This window comes from Rhea pennata, chromosome 14 (genome assembly GCF_028389875.1).
Source record: "Rhea pennata isolate bPtePen1 chromosome 14, bPtePen1.pri, whole genome shotgun sequence".
Classification (NCBI taxonomy): domain Eukaryota; kingdom Metazoa; phylum Chordata; class Aves; order Rheiformes; family Rheidae; genus Rhea; species Rhea pennata.
In genome coordinates, this window is record NC_084676.1 from 2,878,443 (window position 1) to 2,898,880 (window position 20,438).

The 20,438-nt window shown below is 49.2% G+C and overlaps 2 protein-coding genes across 6 annotated transcripts in view; one reads left to right on the plus strand and one right to left on the minus strand.

The window, feature by feature from the left end:
- SIL1 (SIL1 nucleotide exchange factor) overlaps positions 1 to 11,950 on the plus strand; it is a 113,605-nt gene extending 101,655 nt beyond the window's left edge. For all 5 annotated transcript variants that reach the window (XM_062587148.1, XM_062587147.1, XM_062587146.1 and 2 more), the window contains 3 exons: positions 6,978 to 7,074; positions 9,057 to 9,221; positions 11,482 to 11,950. In XM_062587148.1, coding sequence (XP_062443132.1) covers positions 6,978 to 7,074; positions 9,057 to 9,221; positions 11,482 to 11,838 — 619 coding nt within the window. In that variant the 3' untranslated portion in view covers positions 11,839 to 11,950. The remainder of the gene's footprint in view (positions 1 to 6,977; positions 7,075 to 9,056; positions 9,222 to 11,481) is intronic.
- A 2,629-nt stretch (positions 11,951 to 14,579) lies between these two features.
- CTNNA1 (catenin alpha 1) overlaps positions 14,580 to 20,438 on the minus strand; it is a 115,927-nt gene continuing 110,068 nt past the window's right edge. The window contains exons 17-18 of the mRNA XM_062587751.1: positions 19,405 to 19,539; positions 14,580 to 15,844 (exon numbers count right to left, since the gene is read on the minus strand). Coding sequence (XP_062443735.1) covers positions 15,557 to 15,844; positions 19,405 to 19,539 — 423 coding nt within the window. The 3' untranslated portion in view covers positions 14,580 to 15,556. The remainder of the gene's footprint in view (positions 15,845 to 19,404; positions 19,540 to 20,438) is intronic.

The window sequence follows — 20,438 nt, forward strand, 5'->3', positions numbered from 1 at the left end:
GGCTGTGCAAGTTGATAGCACTCCAAAAACCTGTGTTTTAGAGTAGGCATAGCAGCCATGTGCCGCCAGCCAGGCTGGGCTGTGGTAGTTGACTGTGTTTCTAGTTGCCTATCTGAAGCATTCCTAAAGTGATACGTAGGGACAAACCATATCAGTCCCATGAGCAGATCTATAACAGGCAAATCACTTGCCAGAGCATGATCCAGGCTGTTAGTGACCCAGCAATGTGTGGGGAAGCTGCTTGGAGGCATCTGCAAATCATGCTCATGAAGTCACTTGTGCTTTGGGCAACCTCCACCATGATGGCCGACCATGCTGGCAGGTCCTCTAGTGGTTCATCCCAGGACTAAGGCCTTCCTGCTCTCACAAGCAGCTTTAGTGGAAGCAAAAAAGGAAGAAATGGAGCAGAGACATTCCTCGTCTGACGCAGCAGCTGGTGGAAGATGCTCATCCTCCTAGGCCATGTGCTGCCCCTGCTCAGGATGCCATCTCTCTCCTTCACAGCCTGCTCCAGGCAGGATGCATGCCAGTCATAGGGCGTTCTAGCAACTTCCTGCATTTCAATTTTACTGTGTATTACCACTTACGGAGTTACACTATCGCTGATCGCAGTGCTTCAGCACTTGTTTTTATTACTTTTGCTTCCTTGTCCTTGTGCTATTGAGGTGTTCAGACAAGCAGTCCTTGACTGTAATAATCTCTGGCCCCATGTGGGAAGTTATAAGTCTAACGCGGTGAAATATAAACTGGCAGAAAATGGAGTATTCCCTTCTGCCATAGTGAGCTGCAGCAGACAGCTTAGGTGGTGGTTTTCTGTGCACTTCATCTCCCTTGCTTTTGTTTTTCCCTTCTTCACTGAAGGGCACAGTCACCCTTGTCCAGCTACAAACAGAAAAAATGTGCTGGGCTGATAAAATGGCACATTAAATTTATCCTAGGAAAAGCTACAATTCCAGGAGTTTAGAATAGAAACAGCAATAGAAAACATTATTCTTTGTCTTGTGGTCAAAGTGGCTTAGTGTGCTTGTGAAAGCATGGTGCAGTGTTCGGTGGCAGCTCCCATCATTGCCAGGTTAGTTTGTCTGTGGGGGTCTGTGTAAGAGATGAGAACCACCATGATGGTCTCCATGCAACAGGGTCATCTTGAATCTTCATGGGTTGAATCGGCCCAACCTGGGGCCGATTGAAAGTGCAGAGAAGAGAAGTAGACCTTGGACTTGCCTGTGAAATAGCACATCATGTCCAAAGTCTTCATCATAAAGGTCTAGTGGCCTATGTCCAGTGTTATTCAAAGGCCATCTCATGTTCTGGGATAGATGACCCATGTCTCAAGTTTATGATTTTCTGCCCCAGCATAAAACCTATTTTAACAAGGGACAGAGCTTTCTTAGGAGCTTCTCAGAGACTGTGGTATGGACACCTGCAGGTAGGAACTATTCCTGCCAGTCTCTGAGTTCTTCACCCCTGCTTAGTGCATCTTGTCCAGCATGAGCACCAGCATGCCCATCAGCCCCAGTCCCAAACTCTATCTCAGGACCGGACCGCCCTGGGAGGAGATGTGGTGTGGCCCTGTGGTCAGTGCTCCTCTTTGTACTTCCATCTTGCCAGGGCACTCTGGGGTTGTGTTTAGCACATGTGAGTGCCCTAAGTTTGAGAAGCTGCTTGAACCCGAGTGCAACATTGTAATGAGTCCCCCTGCTTTTGTGGCTGTTCCTCACCCAGATTAGAGGCTGGTAAACCTCTTCAGCTCAGTGCGCCCAGATCTCCGCTGTCACGGTAGCGTTGCTGGAGGAAAGGGAGGTGCCATTAAAGGCTGTTTTTGGTCTCTGTACCAGCCTCCAAGTTTCATTTCAGCAAACTCCCTTGCCGATGCCAGCATCACTTTATCTGTTAACAGATTAGCACAGGTTGAATTTCCTATGATTGTAGTCTGCAGTCTGTCTTGTTATATTTATTTTGTCCAGGCTGCTTTTCCCTGGGCTTGACAGTGCAATTTGTACAAATCTGTGCTGAGTTTTCAAAACCCTTAAATGAGCTTTTTGTTAGAGTGTGAACAGGGCTATTGATAGTAGAGATATTAAACAATAGAAACCTTGAAGAATGAGTGCACACCTTCCATCCAGGAAAACTTCCTAACCTCTGTAGATTCGCCTTACCAAAGCTCCGTGGTTCAGAGATTTTAATTAGACCTGATACTCCAGGTGACCAGTGAAGCATTAAAAGGCATACGAATTTTTCAGTTAGATTCCTTGCTGTGGATATTTTATTATTTATTTGAGATAGGTGTGACAAAAGAACTTCAGTATCTCAAACTTAATATTTTGCTTGAATGGCAGTAAGAGATCTCCAGCAAAAGAGATTCTCTTTGCAGTGCGGTTATAATCAGAAAAGTGCCTGTCTGCAAGCTTGTTCTGTATTTACTCTGGTCTCCCTTGTCCACAGTGACTTTCAATTGAAATCTGATAAGATTTTCAGGTGAGAAGTTGAATTTTCTTAGTGTCAGAGCTGCAAACTCTAATGTGGAGTGTGAAAACGCAGCTCTGCTCTCCTCAACTCTCTTATTCTCACTGGTAACAGAGCCGCACTGCTTAAAACGGAGCTGACAGCGTTGCTGCTGATGTGCCAGGCAGAACCTGACATTTGCCGTTGTGACGTTTGCTGCTGCTGCTAGAAAAGCTCAAAGCAGAAACAAACAAAACCAAACCGTACACATAGAAAGGTAGAGACCAAAGCTGTCACTGCTGCAAAAACCAAGCTGGAGAAACAGTGCTTCCTCCTGCCTGCTTTGCAGCAGAGCCTGTCCCAGCAGGTGGGCTTTCGTCTGTGCATCTCCTGTAGCTGCTAGATGCATTTTGGAGATGCATCTCGTGGTCCTGGAGGCAGTGTTCGTGCTGGCGTCTGGAGATAAAGGTTTCGTGCTGCTGTGGCACTGGTACGTGCAAGAGGGCTCAGTGGTGTGTAGGTACTGGCTCTTCACAAATCACTATGGACATTGCTGAGGGCACCTGTAGTGACTTTGAGACGCGTACTGCTTCTCACCGTTGCACCTCCTTGCTACGTTCTGGTTTTTGTGTCTCTGGATTGCCTAAGAAGTGTAATCACAATAGTCATGAATATGTCTGCTGTCTGAATCTCTCTGGACAGAAAGGAGATGCAGGATTCATTCTCTTCTGTGAGGTAGATAGCACCCATCTCTGACTCCCTTGAGGTGAGCATCACACGTGGTACCTTTCAGTCTTCTGGGATGTGCTAGAGAAGCTTCAGGCCAAGCCCTGATGCTCTGGAAGGTATTTTTCTTTTTTGTCTGTCCCATAGCAGTACTCTTACTATCCCTGCCCCGGGAAAGTGAGGGAAGTTGCTCAGGCTGGATGGTTCAGCATGATGCCCCTTAGCTGAAGTACTGTCCCTGTGTATTACCCTTCCTGGTGAGATTGTGGCTGTTTCTGTGGCTAAGATCATCTCTGGAGCTGAGAGCAGTTGTTTCCAAAGCAGCTGTTTTGATTTAGGGGAAACAATCTGCCTTGGGTCCAGAGGTTGCATGTTCCTGAGGGCAGCTGATGTTTTGGGGAGTGATTCCGTTTTTTCTGACCATCTTCCTTTGGGCCGACAGCTAAGCAACCAGGAAGCCCGAGGTTGATTTAACTTTGTGTACAGGATTAGCAGCAAATGGTTCCCTTCTAGACGTAAAAAGGGATACTAATAAAGGCAGGATTTTTTAAATTATATAATTTGTGCATTAAAAATAATGTGCAAAATCTGACTGATGGCGGAGGGAAGCAATGAACTGAAAGCCAGAAGCCCGTTGCGGTGCTTTCGGCATTGCAGCCAGCACGCTGCCTTCCCTGGCCCCTTCGCAGCATCTGTGTAGTTCAGTCGCGGCGTAGCTGTCAGCCTTGAGCCATTCGTGTGCTGCGGTTGTTCCTCGGGGGATTTTTTGCTTGGCCTGGCCTGGGAAGGACTCCAGGCTGGTCCTCCCCGGCTGGCGCGACACTTCAATGCGTAGGCGGAAAGTCTGGGTGCAAACCCTCCTCCTGCAGCCCTCCTCCTTCCGTGTTCAGGCCCTGCGTGGTGGCTTCGCCCTGCGAGCCAAAGGGCGTGTTATTCCTTGGAAACGGAGCAATCGCCCTGCCAGCTTTGCCCCTCGAGTCCTCCCATCTCCCCTCCGTTTCCTCCCTAGCTTGGCATGCTGAGTGCAACACAGGGAGCTGGATCTCCCGTCCCCGTTCTCCGCGCGCCGCGGGGCTGTTCCTGCCTCGCACTGCGGCTCGGCCGTGGAGGTCTGGCCTGTTATTAAGCGAGTGCCTGAGTAACGCAGCAATCAGAGGAGGGAGGAGGAATCAAAGGGAAGCGTTAGGAGGTGGCTTGCAACGATCCTCGATCCTCGTTTTTCTGCCTCGAGGTCAGCCCGCTAATTACAGCGCGGGAGTCAGCGCACCCACCGGATCTGCTGCCTCCGAGCTGCTGTCTCCTCCTAATGGCGCAGGAAACAGAGCCCTGGTGGAGACGGCTGCTGCCCTCCCTGCACAGGCAACGGGAGAGGTTGCCTGGCACCTCGACTGACACGGATAAGCTTGGTGTTTAGCTACGTTTTTGTGAGCTAATATTAAGCCGTCGGTTTAATTCAAAGCTGCTCCCTGCCCGAGTCCATTTGTCTTACGTATTTTTTTATGACCTGTCTGCCTGTCTGTCTGTCTTCTGATATGATTCTTGGCATTGGCTGCTCCAGCAGCTCGCTGGTAATAGTAACAGCTCTCGGTGTTTTACTGTAGCAGTGACCTTTGGCTAACCTCAGTGCAATAGTTGCTTCCAAGGCAGGCGAAGGCTGAAGACCTGGAGCTCTTCTTCAGAGCCTGAGAGCCCATCAGCAAGGATGAAGACAGCTGGTGCGGTGGGGTCTGAATGCAAAGCTCAATCTTGGCTTCAGCCTTGCCAAAGAGGCAACATACAGCATGTAGCGTCTCTCCCACCTTCAAAATGCGCTAGAAGGGCCTTTGCAAAGGGTCTGAGAGGCCAAGCAGCCGCTGCTGGGGCAGCCAGTGCCCAGGTGCAGCTTGAATTGGGAGGAAAAAGCTTGTTTTCAGATGCATAGAGGGATAGAGTAGCAGCTCCGTCTGTTTATGTCAAGTGGTATTTTACTCTTTGTATTTCATTGAGTAGTTGCTGAAAATCTCCCAACGAGCCCAGGGTGGCTAAACCCTTCCTGGACCTTAAAGGAGGCCCTGACTGCCCACTTTTCTGACTTATGAGCAATACAAGCTCAGTATATTGAGTGGCAAAAACATGGCTTTAGGACGCAGCTGGCCAGAAGTACTGTTGCCCAGGAAAAGCTTGTACCAGTGCTGCCAGGAGCTGGCCCCAGCATCCTTGCTTGGCTGCGGGCTTGCCACTGACCTGCAGCAAGGAGGGATGCATAGGCCATGGTCTTGCAGAGCCCTTCTGCTTCTTAATGCTAGGATCTGACTGCATATAGATTTTCTACAAGCTATGCTAAGCTAGTACAAGAACCACGGAGCCCTAGGAGCTCTTCAGTGAAGGCAGCAGAGGTCTCAGAGGCAGCAAACTGGGCGTTAAAAGAGATCCAGGGGGTCATCAATCCTCTCTCCATTACTGGCCTCACCCTGACCAAATCTGCCCTGTGCCCTGTCTGATGGAGTTGCTTTGCCTGGAGTCCCTGTCTCTGTGCAGCACTTGCAGGAGGGCAGGTCTTATGTCAGCTCCTTGCCAGCAGTAAGTGTAGCTCCCCTAACATTGGCTGTGAGAGTGGACATGCCTGCACAATGCCAGCGCCGGAGGTCTGTGCTGAGGACTAGCAACAGCATTAGCTGGCCCTGAGAACCTGAGGTGGCCTTTCCCATCCACGTTAGCCCAGTTCTTTCAGAGGGATGAATTTAGCCATTTGTAGTTCTTGAAGAAAAATGCTTGATGTGAGAGGTGTGTGGGTGGTGAGACCACGCATAATTTGTGATTCAGAGGCTCTGGGGACAAACAGGTCCTTCCTCCAGGTGAGTTGAAAGACTGATGCTGTAGTGTAGGCAGTGCAATGGCAGAGGAGTGTTTAAATAAATCAGCACGTTAACCGAAAGTGAGGAACACAAGAGAGGTGGAAAGTGAGAACTGAAAGAAAGGGCCGTTAAGGAATAAAGGCAGCATAAAACGAAAAGATTAATGGAGCAATTGCTGTGAGGGCAATGCAAGTGAGGGCGAGGAGAGGAAGCCTAGTGGAGTTGACACCTGTGGCCGAGGGAAGATGCTTGCAAGCAAGAGAGGGTTGACGTGGACGGCCTGGCGTACCCTTCCCAAGCCGCGTTGCCGTCACTTCAGGTTACATCAATTGCATCTCGTTTTCCGTGTGCCGCTGGTTACACTGATCTCCTCGGCCCCTATCTGTCTCTCTGTAGGTGGCTGCAGAGCTGAGATGTTTGCTGTGCCTCCAAACGGGGCAGCGCACCTCGCGAGCCGCGGTGGTGAGCGTGTTTCTGCGCTGCTGGAAAGCGCGGTGCTGCAGGTCCCCTTTCACCTCAGCGCTGCTGCCTTCTTCGACAGGAGCGTGGGAGAAGGCTGCTGGTGTCTAGTGGGCCAAACACTGCACGTCTTGGTGGTAGCTCCATGGGAGCTGAGTGTCTGCTGCTTCCTTAGCAGAGCGATCCGGGGTAAGGGCTGCCAGCTCCACGGGGCTGGGGAGATGCACAGACAGGGTGGCAGCGGGGCTTTGGTCCCTGCAACTCGCATGGGCTGAATTCTTGGTGGCAGGATGGTAGGCACGTGCCCGCACAGCATGGGCACTCTTCTGCAGCCCCAGGCTGTGCCCAGGTGAAGCTGGGAGCCTGCTCCAGGGATTGGGCTCTATTTTACCCCATATCTCCTATGTTTCTCATTAGTGTCCACTGCCGGTTGTTGGCCCAGGCAGACCAGTCGTCTGTCCCACAGTGGCATATTTACATGCATTTTTTGACATAGATTTTGTTATTTTTCTGCAGCAACCCCAAAGTCCAGATAGAAGCAATCGAGGGAGGTGCGCTACAGAAGCTCCTGGTTATTTTGGCTACAGAACAACCCCTGGCTGTCAAGAAGAAGGTAAGTGGGCAAAGATGCATATACCTTGTTTCCTTCCTGTGGCACCTCTGGGTAAAGCCGTTTCTGTGCTGGACTAAATGCAAATGTTCCTCGTGGTGCAGTAGCTTGCAGATGCATTTGCCCTGAAAGCAGTACTGGATCCGTGTGACTCGTGCCCTGTGCGGGTTGGGTTTGGCTCGTCTAGTGCACGCTGCTGTCACATGGTTGCAGGAGAGCGACGGTGAGGCCCAGGCCACACCCTGTTGCTCAGATTCCCTTGCCGACTGGTGTCTCCTGGCACTGTGGTCTTGTCCTAATTGCAAGGAAAGCAGAGCTCGCAGAGCAGCACTGAAACCCCTTGGGTGACAGCGCTTGATGCTGCCGAGTGTCTGGGAGGAAAGGCGGGGATGCCGGCAGCAGGCATAAAGATCAGAGACTAACCGACATAGAAGCTGACGTTTGGAAGGAGATAATTGCTGTAGCCAGCCCGCCGCCCTGCCTCTGGCGCTGGCCAACAGCGGAGGCTTTAGAGCAAGACGAAAAACTTGGAGAGCCCCTAGCTAAATGTGCAGCGCTGTCTGTTGGGGTAGGGGGAGTCCTCGCTGCCTCCCTCCCGCATCAGTGTACTCCCTGGAGCATGAGATCTAATTACCCTAGCTTTAGCATGCAATGCTGCAACTATTTATTGGCCATAAAATTATCTAGCTTCTTCTAAAAATGCAGCCCCAGCATTTAACACAGTGACCTTTGGCGAGAGGGAATGCTGCAGGGTAAGAGAGCTAGCAGCTCCCTTTATTCGTCTTTAACACACCTGCCATTAGGGAAGCAGTGATGTGCTGCTGAGCCTTTGGCCAGGAGCTCCCACAAAGACGTGTCTCTTTTTTCTGTACTAAAAGTCCTCGACCCGGTGGTGGGAGAAGGAGAGATTGAGGAATTGCTATGCGAGGAAGTGCTTCCTTGATGTCTGGGTGGGAGGAAGGCCCTGCCAGAAAAATGCACTACAGGAAGCTCTGTGCTCAGAAACTCATCCCGAGAACACCCTTGTCTTGGTCCAGCGCTGGGTTTGGAGTGCTTTGAAGTGCTTCTTCACAGCACTGTCCTTTGGCCTGTGGGAAAAAGGAGATGGCAACATCCACTGATTGGCCATAGACAACTCAAAAGATGTAGAATAGAAACAAATTGAACTGGGGGAAAAATTGCTGTCAGTTCGGATGTGTCCATAAAGAACGCAGGAAGCGCAACCCACCTTCATGCGCGGAGGAGTCAGTTCAGATTGTCAGCAGGCCACGAGATGAGTGTCCCGGTCCTGCCTTGGCAAGAGCCTTGCCCAAAGGGCAGACTATCAGCCCGGGCACCTCGCTCAGCTCTTAACGCATCACTTCTAGGACCCGTGTTTGTCAGGCAGGCGTGTGGAAAAATCAGTCAGCTGGCCCCTAATTGCCTCCTCAGTGTCAACCCCGTGCCTTCAAAAGCCTAAAAGGCAAGTTCTCCAGTTACCCAGATCATCTCAAGGGGAAAGGGCTCTGCTGAGCAGTGCCAGACCCCCCCCCCTTCACCTTGGTCTGGTCTGGCCCATCACTGGGGTCAGTACTGGGGATTGAATGGGAGAGCTGCAAGGGGAGACGTTTGCCTGAGTTCAGTCCGAGTGGTGGCCATGAGCCGCTTTAGGTTATTATTTTAGTGAGTGTATTGAGCGTGAAGAAGTTTGGGTAGAAGCCACCAAGGGGAGCTCACATGAAGGTGGCAAACCACCCCATAGCCCGTGCTGAGCAGGAACCTGCACAGTGAGCACAGGGTAGGTCTGCTTGTAGGCTGGGCCTGTGGCTGGTCCGAGCAGTCTTACAGTGCTGGGAAGGGCAGGGGGCCCCCATCCCCAAAGCCAGCGGAAGTCATGCTGCTCCGTGTCCCTACCAACTAACCTGAGCTCCATGAAAACAGTATTTGACTGGTTACAGACTGGCACAGAAGGGCCTGAGGTACTGACAGACCTTTCTTCTCACCAGGCTCTTTTTGCCCTGTCCTCCATGCTGAGACACTTCCCCTACGCCCAGCAGCAGTTCCTCAAGCTTGGAGGCCTTCAGGTCCTCAGGAACCTCTTCAGGGAGAAAGGCATGGAGGCCCTCTACATCCGTGTGGTGACACTCCTCTACGACCTCATCATGGAGAAGGTAAGGAGCGAGCCGTGCCGGCACCGGTCTGCACACTTCCGCCTCCATCGCAGCCAGGGCCCGAGGGGCAGTCAAGCCTCTGGAGGAACCCCGAGAAGGACCAGTCCCTGCAGTTCAGATCAGGGTGCTGAGCAGCTCCCAGCACCTTGTCCACCACTGCTTGCTGGCAGAGTGGCTGGGAGAGCCTAGAATTAGCTTGAACTTTGGGTTTTCATTAAACCAATGTTTCCATTTCTATCCTAAAATGTTTTTTTTTTTTTAAAAAAAAAAAAAAAAGTGAGTAGGAAAAATAGGAGGTGGACCTGCTGTCAGCTTGGTTTCACCATCCAGCTGTCGTGAAATGCAGACTGTTAACAAACTGTCTAGAGACAAATATCTGTGATCCTGCCTGTTTTAGAGCACCATTGCCTATCTGCTAGTCTTACGTTGGAGGCAAGCCCGCAGCTTTAACTGTTTTATTTTAGAATACCTTTGATTACTGCTGTAAATGTCAGCTTAAAAATTCTGTTTCCTTGCCACCGTTTGTTATTTAGTTTGTGCATTTCTCTGACTCCAGAGAATGGGAATTAAATCCACTTTTACTCTTGTTTATAGCCAATTTGTCCTGCAGATTATTTCGGCTGTAATACTTGGATTTCAAGGCACCATAGAGAAATGCCTATGTTTAAAACAGTTGTTTTGCAGGAAATTTTGCAAAGGTGTGAGTTACTTCGCTTAGTCTGAAATTTTATCGGGTGTTGGCTCTAACATACAACGAACCTGTTTGTCTAGCTGCACCAAAAGGGAACGTGCCTGGGCCTTTTATCATAACAGTTTTCATTTACTCATGTTCCACATTTTACTGTTGTACCTCTAGCAGTCCCATCTGTTCCCAGCTTCATTCTAACTGGAGGCAATCTGCAGACCCTACAGATTCTCAGTTTTATGTTAAAACAATGATTTTCATTGCCCTTCTGATTGCGGAAGCCACCTCCCAGCATATAAATCACAGCGTGCTCTCTTTCTGAGTCCGCACAGAAAATATGGAGAAAGCTCAGTACCTGGGGAGCTGCAGGGCTGGTCTGGATGAGGTGGGCAGATTTGGGGTGGGCTGAGTGAAAGTCAAACAGTCTGTTTTTAAAAGCATAGACAACCGTTGGGCTTGGCTAGAGCCAGCTCTCTGGACTGAAGCGCAAAGAACAGTGATTTGGAGCAGGTTTTTCTGCCTCATTCTTTCCCTTTTACCCCAAATACTACATATAGCTAGTGTCCAAAAGGGAGTTTTGCAGGTAGCCTTCCTGGGGGACTGGGAGAGGGCAGGTATCACCGGAGTTGTTCCTGCCTTTCTCCCTATGTCCAGTAAATCAGCAGGACAACGTAGTAGGATGAAGCTCCTGGCAGCAGCTGCTCAAGGGACCAGCAGAAGACAGTTGCCAAGCCGAGCTGGGCTCTTAAGTAAAGGTCAGAGAAAACATCACGGGAGTCCTCGGGGGCCCAAACGGCCCTTGGAGACAGATGTTGTCCGTGAGCTAACTCCTCGCAGCGGGCTCCTTGGCACGCTCACCGCCAACTGCCTTTGCTTTGCACCGCAGCTCCAGATTTGTGCTCGTCAGCCCTGCTGAAGCCCTGGTCTTCCCTTAATGATAATGCTGAAGCAAGCTGACTGTTAGTATTCAGAGCTAATTAATGAAGCACATACATAGCAATTATCACTGGGGGCCACCAGCCAAGCTGGGAGGAATACTCTGTAAGGAAGTGGAGCCTCGATGGGGAATTTGATGCTGTCAGCAGCAGCTCCTCCACCTAAGCTGCAAAGGGCATGTGGGGTTGTGTTTCCTGCTGTGCCATGGTAGGAAGTTTTTCCTCCTGGTAGAGACCTCTCCTCACCTTGCCCCACCATCACTGCTGCAATCGGGCGTTTCTCTCTAGCACGGGAGCCAGCCAGCACTGAGCAGCCTGGTCCTTGTAGACCCATCTCTGCTCTATGCACCATCCACACTGCCCCAGTGCAGCAACTCCCAGCAGCTGCGGAGCCAGGGTGAATCGTCAAGCAACTGCCTGGAGTAAGAGCAATGCAAGGAACTGACTTTGGGGCAACTTTTCCTGCACGTCTCTCTCAATAGGAGGCAGGTGTTGAACTTCCCAGGATCTGCAAGAGTGTCTCTCTCTGTTGCTATCAGAGCTTGTCTTTAGACAGCTACGGGGTGGATCAGTGCGTCTAGTTTGGCTCCCCTTCTCTGTGTTCCTTTGTCCTCAGTCAGGATAATGTCACTTCCCACAGATGCTGCTGGAGGACTCTCAGAACGGAGATCAACTGGAAGAGAAAATTCAGCAGTACCGGCAAGTCAAGCTGGTGCCAGCGGTGGTCGAGCAGGACTGGTGCGTGATCGTTTCCAACCTCTTGGCCATGCCGGAGCATGACACGCGAGAGAAGGTCCTCAAGACGGTGAGTGTGCTGATGGCCTTCTGCAAGGAGCGCTACCAGGGCGACCAGACCCTCGGCACCACACTCAGCCTGCTGCGCAGGGAGTACGAAGAACTGGCAGCAGAGGAGCAAAGGGAAGGTGACAAAGATGGCTATTTCAAGGAACTCCTTGGCTCTGTAAATACTATCATTCAGGAATTAAGATCAAAATAGCTGTCATTTCACTTAAATTTTAAGTAATTCAAGACAACAGCATGAGTTTTGATGGCACATGTGTAAATGCACTTTTGAATAAACTGCTGGACTACATGGTATCTCTCCAGCATGCAAGTGTCCCAATAGCTTTGTTATTAAAACACAAGTATTTGGGGGCATATTTTCCTTTGCATGAAGAACTTCTGGGTAAATAGAGGCGTTAGAAATACAGAGGTAGAGTTTCAGGTTACACTGTCATCCTTCAGCCTGGCTAACGAATGCAAATGGCTGAATGTTTTCAATCCATCTGGAGGAACATAGAGATTCATGGGGGTGAGAAGGACTGAGAGGTTTGTGACGGTCCTTGTGCAGCTCTGACCTGTTTTCCTAGGGACAATCTGCAGAACAACTGTAATCTTTTACTTCCTTCTATATAACATATCTTAGCACTCGAAAGGTGCAGTTTGCTTTAAGTTTGGTTTTGTGCTTGTACTTACCAGAGGTGCGTGGGGAGGGCTGAGTGTCATTTCACTGAAATGCTAGTTGGAGGCACCTTCTGGAGGTCTCTAGTCCAGCCTTCACTCAGAGCAAGGCTCTCCCTCCAACAGGTCAGCATGGTTTTGTGCAGCTGAGTTTTGACCACCTCGGGGAAGCTCAGCTCTACCACCCCCTTGTTTGCTAGGACCCACTCCATTGTGGCAGCTGCCTCCTAGGCCCTCCCCAGCCTGCACCAGGCACCAGCTTCTCCATCGCGGAGTGCAAGAACCACGATGTGCAGCTTTCCATAGGCAACTGCTCGCAAGCGCGTTACTGCCGCTGCATACGCAGTTCTGCAAAGCACGATGCACGTGCAAAAACAATCACTGCATCTACCTCGAGCTCGTAGCGGAGCTGTGGGCTGGCGACTGGTGCCAGCCTGGTGGCTGCCGGTGCCTGCTGCAAGCCAGGAATGAGACTTACAGTGCCGTGGATGCGTAGTAGTGAGTCAAGAGCTACGGTCAAATAGTATGTGCGTGCCCCTCTCTTAACATGCCCTGCGTCCCAGCACAGGGAAGAACCCATTACTTATAATTTCTGCATTCAGTTTCAAAATTGCTTTCTGGCAATAGCAGGTTTTTCCATCGCTGTCACTCCCTCTCTGGGCTGCAGAAGGTTCAGTGTGACCCAGGGGCTTAGTGACACGAGTGCACGGAAAAAAGAAAGGGAAGGACGGCCGTGCCTTCGTGGTGGAGGGGGACGGGTGCTGCGTAGCCATCCCTCATTAAGTGGAGGGCCGCCCTCGCCAGCCACAGCAGGACGCCGCTCCCCGGCCTGGGGACCCGCTTGACCGTCCCTTGCTTTGCTGCTCGCCGTGGCCGCGTAGCTGAAGGGCGCCGGGGCCGCGGCCGCCGGGCGAGCGGCTTGTCCGCAGGCGGGTGCTGCCCGATGCCGCTCGGCGCGCCAGGGGAAGCTGCCCCAAACGAACAGCGAGCGCTGGGCGTGGAGGACGTTAGCAAAACTGCGCTGACCCTCAGCGTGGGAACCGTCACTGCGGCCTGACTCGCTGCTGAATAGAGGTAAGGCCGCTTTGTATGCTGAGCCAGAGCAGCTACTAGGGGCTTTAATGTGGTTTAACTAAGGCACTCTGAAGCTATCTCAGGTTAACCTGTCCCCCGCATGCCTTCCGACGGGCCCAGAGGGGACTGTCCCCAAGGTGGCACCGGGAATCACACCCCCCCCCCCCCCTTCCCTGGGTACCGGTTCACCCGGAGCCGAGGCCACGTGGCGGAGCGATCCGCCCTGTCCGCAGCGTTAGCGGTGCCGTGGCCTCAGGAAATTGCAGCAGGTGACTGTGGAGGTAGCCAAGGGCACCTGCTTGACTGACATAAAGCCAGTTTATAGCCAAGCAAGCCAGGAATTTGCACTGCATTTAAAGGCAGATCTTTGCTAAGCTGGTGCACGGAGCACGCGCTTAGACAAGGCTTGCTAGGCTGCACGGCGGTAGGCCAGCGCTCGGTATCGATAACAAAGTAGCTTTGATATTGCAGCACAGAACGTGAAAATCAGATTTAATGTTACTCTTAATTCTCCCTCTGCTTTGGCAGCATAGGGTTTTGCTTTCCCATTGGCCCACGCCAGTGCGTTACTAAACGGAGCAATTAGAGAAGGTGCATCTGTTATATATATATTTTTTTAACCTTGATGGGCTTTAGTTCTGATCGGCATTTTTGTAGCATGATGCCAGTAATCTTGACTCTGTTTATAGCTCAAATTATTTTTTTTAAAAAGCTATACCAAAGTGTACGCTGATCAGGATAAATCAAACTACAAGTTAAACCCAGCCAATGATTGGCTGTCAAATTTACTTGCAGTTAAATTTTGACTTGCAGTTAAAAATATTAAATACAGAACAAGCCGCTTTCCATTTTTAATGCTTTCTAAAAACATGCTTTATAAAACCAGCAAACAAGACTTCGACCTGCCCAGATGCTGCTTCTTGACTACTGGACTTTTTTATTGGTAAGTGTAAAACACACTGGAATTCATAAAATTTAAATAAGACAGCAAAATTATACCTTGTAGCTATAGTTATCACAAATAATGTATAGTCTAAATTGCAGCCTGAATAAACATTATTTGCTGGGTTTCTTTGCAAGCCCAAGGCAGGATGCATAGCAATTATTAGCAATGAGTACAATGACAATTTGCATTTGAAAGCGGGGTGGTGGTGGGGGACGGATGGGTTGGAAACATGTTACATTCACAGCACCACAATACACTGGCTGGTAAAAGCAACTTTATTAGTGTCCTGCAGCAAAATACATTAGTAATTTGTAACCAGGCATTACAATTCTTTTCTTGTGTCATACAAAAGTAATCAGTTTTTCTTCACGATGCATTATAGGTTTTACTGGATTTGCTCAGGGTAACCCCCCCCCCCCTTCAGAAAGGTAGGTGAAAACCCTTTGGAAAGACCTGCTGCAAGGTCACCTGAAGACACTCCATACAAAAAGCTTAGCTGGAAATGACTCATCATAGCCCGAGCCGGGGCTCGGAAGAGCAGCAAGACACAGCTAACGCACCCCGAGGCGCCGTCCAGCTCCAGCCTCCCGCTGCCTTGGCCCCCTCCCCGCGAGGCTCCTACCACCAGCAGCCCCCAAACCCCTCACGCTCCTTCAGCTGAGGAAAGTCTGCTGCAGTGTATTATTTTTTCCAGATGTTTGTCAGTTGTGATCATATGGTTGCGGCAGCACTTTCTATATTGTCATACTCATTTTAGCACGTAAAGCTCCTTCCCTGTCCACCCCCAGCAGGGATACGCCAACACGGACAGCAGCACTTCAGGTAGTGAGTGAAACGGTCTGATTCCCCCCTCTTGATCACAATGAAAAACTGCAGTCACTGGACATGTAGCATGATTCACCTAACAACATTAACCATTAGTGTTAGTGTAAAATCCTCTTTGGTTATAGAATATTTTATTTAAAGCAAGATTATACAAAACAATTTTCAGCTAGAAATAGACCCCAGAAATCTAAAAGCAATCTACATTAACACACCCTTGCAGGCTGAAGCTCTATTGATAGGACTTATAATTTTGAGTATTTCCCCACATAACCTAAAGTTATCAAAATTATATTAAGTAAATACATTTTAAGGAATAGTAAACTTTTGAAAATCCTTAGAATATTAAAAGTAGAGTTCTGAAAGTAGCAGTAGTGGACTAAAGGGAAAAATAACCAATACAGAAACCACCTTAAATACTTTCCATAGCCTTGAATTCACTGAGAGCCTGCACTGGGTTAACGTGTTTCTTCTGGGATGCTCTTTTGATTTTCGTTTGAGTTTCGTCCTGTTTCTCTCTCTTGACCAGGGGTTTCTTCTCTGGAGCTTTCATTTTCCAGGAGACCGCGGGGAGGTTGAGGGAGGCCATTCCCTGCGACTTCTGGTATTTCGTAGATGCCACGTAGGAAGCCTTCACCGTCTGCACCACAGCGTTCATCAGGTTCTTGGCCGCTTGGATAAGAGACATAGCACTGTCCACCTGGAAAACATAACACGCACGAGCGTCACGTACCATAAAAACTAGTATTCCAGAAAGCATGATACTCCTGAAGGCTTTTTTGGTAAGAGTACTTGAAAATTGATTTCTCTCCTTTATTTTTTTTTTTTTTGTAATCGGATATTTCAAAATTGGGGCAACATTCTTCTTTTGACACTAAGTGGTTAAAAAAAAATGGCTTGTGCCACACGAGAAAAGACAGAGCAACATTTGCACATTATCTGCGCCTTCTCCATAGTAATGGCAAGATTTGTATACCCCTGTTTGCTTCAGTGACTAAGCTTTAACAGCAGCTTATTCTCTAATGAAATTTATAAAGCTGTGGTAACATCTTAATCACTGATTAATAAATATTTAAATCGTACTAGAATATTAAGTTGTAATGAAAAGGAAGCAATGGAGTTGGAGCTTTAGACGGGGCTGAAGCAATTTCTGAGGTGGTTCGTGATCGACAGGAGCATTAACGCGAGAAAAAAATAAATGTGTTTGCCGAAGCCTCAGGGCAGGGCCAAGACGAGGAGCCAGAAACGGGGGAGGAAGGAGGACGGGGGCACGTGAAAGATGGGAGACTCGCTCAGGTGTCCCCTGGGAAGCTGGCAGATGCCAGTGCCATACGCTGGATGGCATCTAGAGACCCCTTCAAAGCCGAAAAGCCAGACCCCGCCACACTGCCCTTCAGCTCCGCCAGACACTGAGGCTTCACCTGGTAAAATCGTGCACAATTAATGCCCATTCCTCAGGTGAGCGCTAAGCTGTAATTTGGCATTTGGGACTGCGATCTGGAGAGGTTAGAGCAGAATTAGCAGCATGTGGAAATGCAATGGGAAAAAAAAAAAAAAGAAACAAAAAAGACTAGATGAGACTTGCGATAAGGAGGGAAGATCCCAGGCCTGGGAGTTACAGCGAGCCAGGGAAAGCAGCACCTTACGGATTTGCTACAATACTGGTTTCATATCCCTCGAGTCCCACATGCTGGTGTGACTCTGCTCTGAGCGAAATGTTAGACCTTGCATCTATGCAATTGAATTAGCAAAGTAAGTTGTAAAATTGAATGTTAAGTCAACTTAAATTTATTACTTGCTGCCTGTGCGTCATGACACTACCAACTGCTGGGTTCTGACATGAATTCGCAAGCATGAAACCTGCTCACAGGATTCCCTGTTTTAAACCACCGTCTGCAGAAAGGTAAAATGCATCAACAGTTTGTGGGGGCAGCGCTAGCACCCAAACTATTTCCTCTCAGCTCAAAGCCTTAACCATCAGGCTGCAAAAATTTTTTCCTGATCTGTTACCTGTTTATTTTCCTGCTCGATGAGTTTTGCCTCTGGCTGAATACTCCAACCCCAGCAGGAACGGCACAGGACGCTTCCACCGAGACTGGGCTACAGTCTAGTGACTGCAGCTTCCCCCAGGAACAAGGAGTTTGGGGTTTAAGTGCTCACAGGCGAAAGAAGGGACTGATCTGCAGTCCCACTTAGGAAATGCTCTGAACGGAAGTGGCTGCTGTCGCTATCTTATGCACGTTTGGCATCACCTCATCTGCCACAGAGAAGATCAGGCCCCTCTGGGGACCTCCAGCTTGTAAGTAAGTGCCAAATGATTTTGAGTAGGATTTCCGCTTTCTCTGTGTTCGGTTTACACGAGAACTGAGCTGCCTCTCTACACTTAAACTCCAGTATCACATACATCTAAGGAAGGTTTAGGGGAAAATCTCGAAGCGGTTGCTTCTCTAGCAGCAGAGCAGGCTGAGCAGGAGTTTTGGTTGCTTTCCTTCCCACACCGGTGCCTTCCTTTCCGAGCTGTTTTGAGTACCAAAACGGCCAGATAGGGAAGGTCCTTGTGAGCTGCAGTGTGCCCTCCTGCAACCCAGGCTCATCTGCTTTCCTTGCCAGCCATCGCACTGGAAAACACTTCCACTGCATTTTACTATTTCCATGGTTCTTCACAGCAGGAAGAATCATATTAAAAGCAATGAAAGCAAGAAAGTGCATTTCTAAATGAGTTGTCAGATTACCTAGGGTGCAAGCTCTTACTGCCTTGGTTATAGTCCCTGTTTTGACAAAATATTTGCTGCACACAGGAGAGGACGTTAACACTTAGTGCAGCGTGAGAAATCTACTTTTAGACAGATGAAGTCCCTGTATAAGCAGAGGTCTTCATCTGATAATCTTCATCTGACAATCTGAGAGAAGCTTAATACTACAACTGGCAATATTTACCCCCAGTGGGCAGATTCACAGCAGACAGATAAAAGAGCAGATTACAGTACAGACACTAGCCTGTTCATATAACTAATTTATGGCAGAAGGGTATGTAAATTCTGAAGACACTGAATAACTGCAGTAAAACCCTAGAGTACGTATTACTGCATAATGACACATCTATTTCCTTGACAGCATGATGCCTTCAGCCTTCCAGATAATAGGACATCAGGCAGGCAACGGAGATGCGCTGGAACATGTGTTGTTATGTGCCGCGCCGCTCCTGGGCGCTGGAAAGCTGAGCACGTGGGACAGGCAGCAGGAGGAGGTGGAGCGGAGCAGCCCAGCTCCCCTGCGAAGGCGCTAAGCGCAGGCAAGCGCGGCACGTTACTGTCACCGCTTCTGCAGCCAGTTGTTTCAGACGTCCCTCAGCTATTCCTCCTTGGAAGCGCTCCTGCCAATGCTAAATTCTGGATTGTTCATTAAAAAAAAAAAAGGAAGGCCAACTCAATGGCAGGAGGTGGTAAAATTTTCCATTTGCTTTTAAGGATTCAGATAGCAATACTGGGCTACCAAAAATTCTTGTCCCTTTTCCAAACTCCCTACCTCAGTCATCACACAGAAGGGGAAAAGCACGAGTGATCAAACGTAACTATCTACTGCAAAGAAGAATATGTCAAAAGAAATCAAGAACTGAGCTCCATTCCCCCCTCTGCCTGCAAAATATCCATCATACAGATTCCTCTTAGCATGAAGCATTTCATGAAGGACAGTAAAGATACAAAATTACTTACTAAGTAATGGCTGAAGGAAGGAAGTAGGCTGGCCTACGGCAGCTTTCAGCTGTCACAAAACAGCACAGCCATTAAAAAAAAACTCTGCATTCTTCAGGGCATAGCTATTTTGAAATATTAACGTCCCTGGAGAACTACAGGGCCAGATACTCAACATGTTCAGAGTCTGTGCAGGAACATGGAGTGGGTTTGGGCATGCTGATTAAAGTGATTTAACCTCATTAAAAGGGAAAAAAAACTGTCTTTGAAAGAAAATGGTAGGTTACATAAAGGTGAAGTGAACCTGTCTACAAGTATCTTTGAAGAAGAAAAAAAATGTATTTTTTTCCCCTGCCCTTTCAAGCAGTAAGTTAGTGTTTCCTCCAAAAAACAACGAGGCCATGTGTGCAGGGCCAGCAGGACTATGAAGTCTGCGTGAATTACAACTTTGACTGAAAGCCAACAGCCACCTTATCTATATTCTACAATAGTTAACACAAAAGCTTAGAGTGGAATAATTATTCCCCTTGGATGACCAAAAATATCTGAAATGGCAGCTCATACGTACCCCAGACACAACCAGCTCCCCTCCAAGGTTCTGAACTTCAGCCTTCACCTTGCTGCAGATATTCAGTTGATGGCAATACAGTGCGATGCGCTGCAGGTAGGCTAGGAGATCCTGTTTGCACGCAGAGTCCGGACACTGAAAATACACAAGTGAATTTTTACTTCAAAATTATGGAACAGAAGCCATTTACTGATAAACCAAACAACTATGATGTTTTATAATGCTGAATGCACTCAAAGATCATTTCACTTTCTAGTAGGTTTTGCTTTTTGTAAGACAACTGTGCACTACACGATCATAACTGAATACGGCTATTATCTTACACTAGCAAATGATAAACCCAACACTTACGTACTTACTTACTGAATTATATCCTGTAAAGTAGACTTGCAAAATAAATATTCCTGACTTTTGATCACATTTCTTAACAGCGTGGGAGCAAGCTCCCTCCCCAGGCATGAAATAAAATTTTTCAAGCTGAAGCAGTTATCCATAAGCTAAAAGTAACTTTGTTAGCTTTGCAACCGAAAGACTACACAGGTACCAGCATGCGTATGCCAGTTCAGAAACCTGTTTGTTTTCTCAAGTCTTGCAGAGGCAGAAACGAAGGAACATCGCTTGCCCTGCAGACCAGGGCGTACCGCGGTTAACGGGTCGGTCTCGCTCTGCGTATCAGAGCAAGAGCCGCCCAGGCGAGGGGCATCGACAGTCCGGAAGGGGCTCCGCAAACGTAAGACGACACGGCTGTGGGAAGGCTTCTGCTACGCGTGCTGGTCCTTCAGGCTCTTCAAAATCAGCAGTGAGATGGCAGCCAGCAACAAGTCTGCAGGGCGCAGAAGGCCATCGCGGCTCTCCCACGTGCTCTGAGCGCACCGAGACTAGTGACGAAAGGAGAAGCAGCTGCTGTGTCCAACTGCGCAGCTCCTTCGCCCACGCGCAAGAAGCGCTAGCGGGGCAGCTCTGCGGCCACGAACCGCGCTCGGGCCCCCAAGCAACCGGGTGGCGGGAAGCGCTCGCCCGGCAGCCCATCCCAG